Source organism: Lampris incognitus, chromosome 18, assembly GCF_029633865.1.
Source record: "Lampris incognitus isolate fLamInc1 chromosome 18, fLamInc1.hap2, whole genome shotgun sequence".
Classification (NCBI taxonomy): Eukaryota; Metazoa; Chordata; class Actinopteri; order Lampriformes; family Lampridae; genus Lampris; species Lampris incognitus.
In genome coordinates, this window is record NC_079228.1 from 31,010,333 (window position 1) to 31,020,855 (window position 10,523).

General features: G+C 46.8%; 1 protein-coding gene across 3 annotated transcripts in view; it reads left to right on the forward strand.

Moving 5' to 3' along the window:
- Positions 1-8,435, forward strand: part of tpd52 (tumor protein D52) — a 32,913-nt gene extending 24,478 nt beyond the window's left edge. For 2 of the 3 annotated variants that reach the window (XM_056298984.1, XM_056298982.1), the window contains exons 5-7: positions 1,301-1,327; positions 5,739-5,787; positions 6,921-8,435. In XM_056298984.1, the coding sequence (XP_056154959.1) occupies positions 1,301-1,327; positions 5,739-5,787; positions 6,921-7,043 (199 nt within the window). In that variant the 3' untranslated portion in view covers positions 7,044-8,435. The remainder of the gene's footprint in view (positions 1-1,300; positions 1,328-5,738; positions 5,788-6,920) is intronic. The other variant, XM_056298983.1, reaches the window with a different exon arrangement.
- The last annotated feature ends 2,088 nt before the right edge of the window (positions 8,436-10,523 follow it).

Genomic DNA, 10,523 nt, shown 5'->3' on the forward strand with positions numbered 1-10,523 from the left:
GGCAATGATAAATATCAAGGAGGCTTGGTTGGCGACCAGTTGGCGGAGTTTTTATGCTCAATTTAGGCCTGAATTTAATTTCCTGGAAGGTGTACTGTGTAAGAGTGGCAAATTTACATACAGCAGTACACCTTTAATAACGAATAGGTTTTAGGACTGAATATCTTTGCGATGCAACAACCTTAATTCAACTCATCCCCGCCCTTTTCCAACCTTCTTCCCATCCATGAACGACATTAATGTTTTCAATAATAACTAACAGTACTCACTTTAAAAGGAATCACTTCCTTCCTGTTGTCATGAGTTTGCATGGCAGAGCCTAGGGCTGGCCAGTAATGACAAAGTCAGACATCATCATATTTTGACCGAATACCTCAGAAATATACTGGGAGAATCGGCGATCCTGCTTTTGATTTCGAAGGTCAGAATCGAAAGCTTATTTCGGATTGATTTTCGATTTAGAATCGAAATCGTGACATCCCTAATATCTGCACACAAGAAAATTTTGAGAAACTCAGCCAATAGTCCAATGAGTTGGGAAAACTGGATCACATTACCATAATGGAGCCTTGAAGACCAGGGAATGACAGCATTTAATGTATCACCATATGTAGTCTTGCATCACAATATCGACATTATTCACTGGCAGCCATGCCAACATGTACCCTGGCTCTGCCAATTGACGGACGCTAAGCAGGTATGGACTTGGCTAGTATTTGGAAGGGAGACCTCCCGGGAAAACTGAGTTGCTGCCGGAAGTGATGTTGGTGGGCAAAGTAGGGGGCAGTCTTCCCTCTGGTCCTAATGAAAAACAACAAATATCAAATCCCATTGCCCCAGTGCAGTGACCGGGACACTGCTGTAGGAGATGCCGTCCTTCGGATGAGACGTTAAACTGAGATCCTGACTCACTGTGATCATTAAAGATCCCATGGCACTTATAGCAAAGAGTAGGGGGTTCCCCGGTGTCCTGGCAAAATTCCCAACCTGGCTCTCTCCATCTGTCCACCTAATCATCCCCCCATGTAATTGGCTCAATGATTCCTCTCTCTCCACCGCAAGTGTGGTGAGCATTCTGGCGCAAAATGGCTGCCGTGCATCACCCAGGTGGATGCTACACATTGGTGGTGGTTGAAGTGAGTTGCCCCCCTTAACTGTGAAGCGCTTTGGGTGTCTACATAAAGCGCTATGTAAATGTAATGATGATGATTATTATTATTGTTATTATTATATTGATATATCCCATCTCTACACCAACCACAAAATGTCTGTGACTTACATCAGTACTTGGCCTTTGCAGGTTGCAGTCAGTTTCCAACACGTTTGGGTAAGACTGCCTCTGCCAGCTGTAGTCAATGTGCAGCAAATCTGCTCCTCAGTTACACCAATCACCTCGTAGACGATTTCTGTCCAACCTGTTTCCTCTTTGCCGTCGCCGTCTCCTCCGCATGCATCCAGTCGATGGAGCTGTGTCAGACATGCATGTGCACTTAACAGCTCTGTAGTGAATACAAGGCGCCATATAACCACTAATCTTCCTGTCCGCCTTTGAGGGCAATTGTGTGTATTTACGTGCAAGGTTGCTTTTCCGTGTGCTTGTCTGCAGCCCTCTATGAATAATTCCTGCATAACTTTCTCTGTCGTTTCTATCATGCATAATCTGCGAACGGCAAACAGCAGTCATGGCGTAATCCACGATACTCTGTCCACCTAAACCAGCTGTCCAGAGGACCTGGTCCTAAAACCATAGGCAATAGTGCGCTTGGCCCCTTCTCTCCAGTCAGAGGTTATCTTGGGTGACATTCTTGCTGGTAAAAAGTGAGCAGGAAGAGCCCCCACCCCCAGCTCAAAACTAATCTCATTGTGCCCTTGAGCAAAGCGTTTAACCTTTAAACACACACACAGCTTCCTGTGTGTGTGTGTTTAAAACTCGTTAAACCTCCACAGTAACTGCCCCCCACCCCCCACCCCCCAGGGGGTCATCTGTTGTAGATAACCACGCTTTGTGACCCAGCTCACCTCGCCACACATGGCTGAGAACGACTAAAAAGGATCCTGGATCCAGCTCCGTCTAGTTCAAATCAGAAACCCGGGTTGATCCCTCTCCCCCAGATCCTGATCACTGTCTCCCCCACTCCCATCCTCCCTCTGTGTGGATTAGTGGGATCCAAACAAGATTATTAGATTATTAGGGGTCCCAAGCTGCAATATGCTGAGAAATGCACTCTCACGCATTAGCTTAGCCATGCAGAGGTTTTAGGGGATCGGTGTGTGTGTGTGTGTGTGTGTATGTGTGGTGTGAGTATTCCTGTGCATGTGTGTGTAGTCTAGTGTTGTCGTACGTGTGTGTGTGTGTGTGTGTGTGTGTGTGTGTGTGTGTGTGTGTGTGTGTGTGTATAGTCTTGGGGTCAATTGGAGTGCTTTCGTGTGTGTGTGTAATCTGTTAGTTGGTGTATGTGTGTGTAGTCTGCAGGTGGGTGGCAGTGAGTGAGTGAGAGTGTGTGTGTGTGTGTGGTGGGAGTATTCTTGGTGCATGTGTGTGTAGTCTAGTGGTGTGTGGGAGTGTTGCTGTACATGCGTGTGTGTGTGTGGTCTTGGGGTCAATGGGAGTGCTTTCCTATGTGTGTGTAGTGTGTGTGTGTAGTCTGCAGGTGGGGGGGAGTGTGTGTGTGTGTGTGTGTGTGTGTGTGTGTGTGTGTGTGTGTGTGTGTGTGTGTGTGTGTGTGTGCGTGCGTTAGTGTGTGTTCACATGTTTAAGCCTCTGACCTGTGCAGTAGAAGTGGTCCGCCAGGAGCAGCGTTGGTGTTTTGGCTTACAGTGAGGTCATTTCATCTTCAGATGCCCCATAACCCCAAAATCTGTACAACCTAAGCTAAAAGGTTATGCAAGTCAATAAACCATAATAACCGATAAAAATGTTGAAATTGTCTCGTAAATTAAAAAAAACAACAACAATTGGACATGTTTTTGCATGAAATGTTACTAAATAAACAGAAAACATACTGATCCAGTATGACTCTGAATGTAGAAACTTGAACAAAATACTTCTTAACACTCGGTTATTTGAGCTATGTACATTTTTTAGTTTTTGAAACATGCTCATATTTTTATAAGCAGAGTGCCAAGGCTTTTGGCGGTTTCTTCTGCAGTAGAAATGTTTCATCGAACCCCCCGCGGGCGACATGCTGGGGGCCGCCTGCGGGGGGGCCATTTTCAAAGGGTTAAAGCCTTTTTTTTTTTATTTGTCTTTGATGACAAGATTCCCCCCCCCCCTATAATACACAGGATTAGCACATCATCTGCTGCCTTCAAGCACAATCAATTGTAATGGGATAAAGCGGGATTTATAGGATTTATACGCTCGGAACAATCACTAACTTAACGTATAGCACAATAAATCATGGCCGGTGAACTGCTCTGTGTGTGTGTGTGTGTGTGTGTGTGTGTGTGTGTGTGTGTGTGTGTACACCAAGTTTTTTCCATCCTAATGGGTACCAAGAAAAACCTGAAACCACCTACCTTGTGGGGACATTTTATGGGTCCCCATGAGGAAAAGGGTCATTTTAGGGTTAGGATTAGGTTAAAGTTAGGGTTAAGGTTAGGGTAAGGGTTAAGGTTAGAATTAGGATTAGGTTAGGGTAAGGGTTAAAGTTAGAATTAGGATTAGGTTAGGGTAAGGGTTAACATTAGAATTAGGATTATTAGGGTAAGGGTTAAAGTTAGAATTAGGATTAGGTTAGGGTAAGGGTTAAATTTAGGTTAAGGTTAGGATTAGGTTAAGGTTAGGGTAAGGGTTAAGGTTAGGATTAGGTTAAGGTTAGGGTAAGGGTTAACGTTAGAATTAGGATTAGGTAAGGGTTAAGGTTAAGATTTGGTTAAGATTAGGGTAAGGGTTAAGGTTAGAATTAGGATTAGGTTAGGGTAAGGGTTAAGGTTAGGATTAGGTTAGGGTAAGGTTTAAGGTTGGAATTAGGATTAGGTTAGGGTAAGGGTTAAGGTTAGGATTAGGTTAGGGTCAGGATTAGGTTAGGGTAAGGGTTAAGGTTAGGATTAGGTTAGGGTTAGAATTAGGATTAGGTTAAGGTTAGGATTAGGTTAGGGTAAGGATTAAGGTTAGAATTAGGATTGGGTTAAGGTTAGAATTAGGATTAGGTTAGGGTAAGGGTTAAAGTTAGGATTAGGTTAGGGTAAGGGTTAAGGTTAGAATTAGGATTAGGTTAGGGTAAGGGTTAAAGTTAGGATTAGGTTAGGGTAAGGGTTAAGGTTAGAATTAGGATTAGGTTAGGGTTAGAATTAGGATAAGGTTAAGGTTAGGGTAAGGGTTAAGGTTAGGCATGTAGTTATGATGGTTAAGGTTAGGGTTAAGGCCTAGGGAACGAATGTAGTCAATGAGGGGTCCCCACAAGTAGAGGATGAGTGTGGGGGGGGTATTTGTGGGTTTCTCCCTTTTGCCTTTTCCATCAAACACGCAGCCCAGCACTAACTCTTTTCTCTCTCTTATCTTTAATGCTGTCGGATAGCATGCGCTCACTGCAGCACTCTGCTAGCATGCCCATCATGAGGTAAGGCTGCGCAAATCTAAATGATGCTGCAAGCTGATATGTACCTGCAGAATAAATGTTGGATAGATTACTTCAATGTTAGGTTTTGTTTTCTTTTTGTTTTTTGTCTGAAAGTGCATCTGCTGTCGACAATATTGCGAAATAGCCTGTTAACATCTGTGCACAATGATGTGGTCTGAAATGAATTATGTCACACAAATTTAGCATCCACCTGTATATTTGTTAAAACATGATAAAATGTAACATACAAAGGGGCATCCGGGTAGCGTAGCGGTCTATTCCGTCGCCTACCAACACAGGGATGGCGGTTCGAATCCCCGTGTTACCTCCGGCTGGGTCAGGCGTCCCTACAGACCCAATTGGCCGTGTCTGCGGGTGGGAAGCCGGATGTGGGTATGTGTCCTGGTCGCTGCACTAGCGCCTCCTCTGCATGGTCAGGGTGCCCGTTCGGGGGGGAGGGGGAACTGGGGGGAATGGCGTGATCCTCCCATGCGCTACGTCCCCCTGGTGAAACTCCTCACTGTCAGGTGAAAAGAAGCGGCTGGCAACTCCACATGGAGGAGGCATGTGGTAGTCTGCAGCCTTCCCCGGATTGGCAGAGGGGGTGGAGCAGCAACCGGGATGTAATTGGACGGGTGTAATTGGGGAGAAAAGGGGAGGGGAGGGGAGGGACATGATAAAATTTAACACAAAAAAAATGGGCATAAATGAGCACGGCTGCTTCTATGGCTTTAGAATGTGCGAACGGCTTTTCAAAACACAGAAAAAACAAAGAAGAAGAAGAATTCAGGAAAACTAGTCGCCGTGTGTACAGCCTGTTTCCGGGTGTTGTTGTGTCCCTTCAGGATCTTCCTCCGCTGAGAAAATGGGACATCAGCAGCTGTGATGAACGTCTTACTGACAGAATAGAGTAGAATAGAGTTGGGCGGGTTCTCTGGGAGCCGCACCATTGTGTCCCAGTGTGTCGTGTGTCAGATTAACCTCTGACCTCTTGAGGACACGCCGCCCACAGCATATCCCGTTTCCGCTCACAATAGGCCACCCTGGGTGTCTCCCGGCTCCACTTTCCCCCCGCACGTCTTTGAACATTCACAGTTTAGCGAGCGCGAACTCGGTAACCTCATGATGTCATCCCTCTTCTTCTCCCCCCCCCCCTTTTGCTCTCCTCTTCTGCAGGAACACGCCCTCGTTCAAGACGTTTGAAGAGAAAGTGGAGACCTTCAAGGTAATCGAATCCCAAAATGTAAAATCGGTCGACTTCAAGGGAGAGATTCCGGGGGACCCGTTTTGATTCATCATCTCTCCGCCGTGGCGCGCTTCCTCGGGGGCCCTCGGTCAAGATTTCACTTTGACGCCCGCAGTTAATTGACCCGCAGCTGGTCAATGAAATCTATAGCGCGGGGCTGGAGAGTGACGCTCACCAGCCTGAGTTACGAGTCATCCATCACCCCTTCGGTCCCTGTTCTGTATTTCACTTCCCTATTTCTGGCGTCGTCCGTTATTCCGACAGATCACCGCCAGTTTATCGGGCCTCCTGTCCGGTGAAACGCCGTCAGATCCGTCACCGTAGAAATCCCCATGTGGAAACCCAGCTTCTCGACACGCGGGCCGTTTAGTGTAATTGTCGTGTTTGAAAATTGATTGGCGCATGTGAGTTTTTTTCGGATGTTGTTTTGATATTTATTGATGTGATTTCATTTACACTTTACTCTTCGTTATCGTTTATCTCGTCTTACTTCTTCTGCTCGAGATTAATGTAGCTGCTACAATGGCTTCGGTTCATGTATGGTTGAAATAACACATCTTACATTCTGTTTCTTCTCTCTCTATCTCTCTTCTGTCTCTCTCCCTCTCTCTCTCCCTCTCTCTTTTCTATCTCTCTCCCACTTCTCTCTCCCGGTCTCTCTTCTGTCTCTCTCCCTCTCTCTCTCCAATCTCTCGCTCTCTCTTTTCTATCTCCCTCCCACTTCTCTCTCGCGGTCTCTCTTCTGTCTCTCTCCCTCTCTCTCTCCAATCTCTCTCTCCAATCTCTCGCTCTCTCTTTTCTATCTCTCTCCCACTTCTCTCTCCCGGTCTCTCTTCTGTCTCGCTCCCTCTTCTCTCTTCCTCTTTCTTCTCTCTCACTCTCCCTCTGTTCTATCTCGCTCTCTTATCTCTCATCTCGCTCTCTTCTATCTTTCTCTCTTCTATCTCTCGCTCGCCCTCTCTCTCTTTTCTATCTTGCTCCTCTCTCCCCTCTCTCTCTCCCCTCTCTCTCTCTCCCTCCCTTCTATTTCTTCTGTGTCCTCCTTCTCTTTTCTATCTCTCTTTTCTCTGTTTTCTCTCTCCCTTCTATCTCTCTCTCTCTCTCTCTCTCAGACCAAGATGAGTCCGTCGGCGTCCTACAGCACCCCCGTCGACCAGTTCAGCAGTAATGCAGATCCCGAGTCTAACCACAGCCAGCCCGATGACGTGCCCATCCAGGAGGCGCCTACTCACTGAGACCCCCCTCCCCTTCCCCCTCCCCCCATCCCCCCGTTGACCTTTCAACCCCTACACTGGGAGGCTTTCCCCCCTTTTCAACCTTTCATCTTTCCCTCCCAGCCTTCCTGTGACCCAGTTGTCCGGTCCTTTTCGTGGGAGGCGTGCGCTCGCTGGTTCACTGCCGCCACCGCAGAATTGAGGCCACGAGGCGCTCGTGAGCGTGCGGTCTCATGGCAACCATCCGAGTTTGTCTCCGCCGGTGGACGAGGGAGCGGTGCCGACGTGGGTGAAACGATAGGGAATTCTGGATGCAAAGGCTTCTGCCCATCCTCCGACCGTCCCTTTTAAACTACTCCTCCTCTTTCCATTCCCCCCTCCTCTTCCTCTGCCTCTTCTTCTTCTTCTTCACTATCAAACCAGCAGGACGCTGTGCAAGTTGATGCCAAAAATGTGTTGTTGTTGTTGTTGTTGTTGTTGTCCCCCCTCCTTGTTTAAAGTTGGACCATCATTGGCTGTGTTACATTTGGAAGCTTTGAGTGTGTGTGTCTGCATATTGGCCAGCGCCGTGGGGGTTTGCACTAACGGGCAAGGCTTTACACTTGTGCGTGTGTGTGTGTGTGTGTGCGTGTGTGTGTGTGTGAGAATCTGTTGGTTTCTGGCCGTTTCCTTTCCACCGGCCCTTTTCATTACACATTGGATTTGTTGCCTCGGTGTCGCCGTTCCGTTTCGATTATACTCCTGGTCCGTTATGGGGGAACCGTTTTATAGCCCATCTGATTTCGCCCCCTCCATATTCTTCAGTCCCATCCACCCAGAATCCCGCCGTAATGTGTGGTAGCCTAACACTGTTTTGTGTGACTGTATGTCTTCGTTTCCAAGTTATATGCCATTTTGTACAGCGCTTTTCTTTTCTTTTTGTGGACCCCTCTGTGCGGAGGGAAAGGTACATGTCAGCCCGACTATTTTAACTCCATTGTGAATTCGGTGCTACAGCGGCGGCCACTAACTCCAGCGCTAGCTCCTCCACAATGCACCTTTAGATACATCTTCTTTATTGCTCCCATTTCTAAATACTGGGCGAAGCGGGTCATTGTGAGGAGACGGCTTTAGGGAGACGGAGACGGATCACCAGGAAGGCAAACCATACCGTTTGGGGTGGGGGGAGGTGGGGGGGGGTGTTTACAATTGTGTGTTTATTGACATTGGAGCGAACGGTCGTCCATTGTCTCTGCTTGGTTAGTAAACTCGGCCACCACCTTTAAACGGAATAAAGAAATACAATCAAGGACACTGTATGTTATGTGCTGTACTTATAAGGAATAACTATATAATTGACATATAACATGTATATTTTCCATCCTTGTTTATGTGTGTGCAGTTTTTTCCTCAAGGGGGTTGTAAAAAAGATTAACTACAAACTTTTTGGGTTGTGTAATTTGTATGTGTGCGTGCATGTGTGTGTGTGCGTGTGTGTGTGTGTGTGTGTGTGTGTGTTCAGGAACAACATGGGTTGAGGATGAAGAGCCTCTCAAGTGTGATTTTGAATTATCTGATGACTTTGTTTCCTTATAAAAAGTCATCATTACAGAGAAAACCCAGGAGTACACAGAAGTCCCCCCCCTTTTTCTCCCCAGTTGCACCCAGCCAATTACCCCACTCTTCCCAGCCATCCCAGTCGCTGCTCCACCCCCTCTGCCGATCCGGGGAGGGCTGCAGACTACCACATGCCTCTTCTCATACGTGTGGAGTCACCAGCCGCTTCTTTTCACCTGACAGTGAGGAGTTTTGCCAGGGGGACGTAGCGCGTGGGAGGATCACTTTATCCCCCCCCCCCCCGGACAGGCTACCCGACCGACCAGAGGAGGCGCTAGTGCAGCGACCAGGACACACACCCACATACGGCCGCAGACATGGCCAATTGTGTCTGAAGGAACGCCCGACCAAGCCGGAGGTAACACAGGGGATCGAACCGGCGATCCTCGTTTTTGGTAGGCAACGGAATAGACGGCTCTCTTTTTTTAAAGCCACTTTGTGGCGGGATGTTAGTGATTAAATACATAATTAACATAATGAACTTTCATACAGAATGCAGCATCTCCAGCTTGGCCCGGTGTGTGTACAATAATTCACCTTGGCGTTTCTCTGTAAGCTGGGGGAAAGTCAGCAGTGGCTGTAGCTGCACCATATGACCAGTCGGAACTGTTTATAAAGCTCGTTTCACCCAGGAAACGCAGCCCCCAGCGCTCCAGAGTAGAAGCAGATCCATTAGAAACAACCACAGGCAGACAAGACGCAGTAACAGGCAGTTTAAAGGTGTTTTGAATCAACAACAGAATGGAAATGAATTCATGAGCACACAAAATTACAAAGGTCACGTATTGCAACAAAGGAATGGATGAAGAAAGTAAGACAGTAGTGACCAAGCAAACGATGCAAGTTAGAGGGGAAAATGTAAAATTTAACAGCAGCGTTGTTACTCCTGCATTGTCCTTGATCACCAATATGAATAATGTGTAGTCTTATATTAGACAGAGGTTGTATTTATAGTCATGCCCAGAGTACACACACACGCATGCGAACACACACACACACACACGCATGCAAACACACACACATGCAAACACACGTACACTAAGGTTTGTCCTTGTTTGGAACGGTGACGTTAACGAGTGCACTACCCCCCGACCCCCCCCCCCCAAAAAAAACAACAACAAAAGATCGTTTTGAAGTCATCTCATTTAAGGAGAACATCCTTGTCCTACTTTACACAATGTACAACTGAGCTGAAGAAGCACTGCGAGCACCGACTCCAGAACGAGGCTCACGTCTGCACATTAATTTCCGCACCGCACTGAAAGGAAAGCAAAGCAGCGCCTGCCTGCAAGGGAGGGACACGTATCGAGCGGTGCGCTTTGCTTCGACAAATGGTCGCGGGTAATGTAGAATACACGACAGTTGTAAATTGGCTAACATAAAAAAAACAAAACAAAAAAAACCCATCCGAGATGGTCCTTTAAAATATGCCATCCGGTACATGCAGCACCGTTAGCCGACGCTAGAGGGCAGCGATGTACAGGACCATCAACTGGTCGCGTCATCTTTTGGTCGTGTTATTGAAGAAATTACTGCATAACAAATCACAATCTGTTCACCTGGGAACATGAGTAAAAACCTGCAAATATTGATTTACAAGCGCCGGTGGACTGACACACCTGCTTATGGATGGAAGAAAAAAAATCCGGAGACATAAAATCTATAATAGCAAAACGAGATATTGATAAACTAAGGGTTCTTTCTCTGATTGTTTTAATAATAATAATATCAATAATGATAATAAACCTGTATTTGTATAGCACTTTTCTTAAAGTCAGAAGTTGCTTTTACTCAGTAGTGACGTAAGTTGGAAACTAGTAACAGCTTTATTCTCTGAGTGCAGAAATCCAGTGCTCCCGTTTGTTTGCAGACCAGCTGAAGTGACGCCACGTTAATTTGCATCGT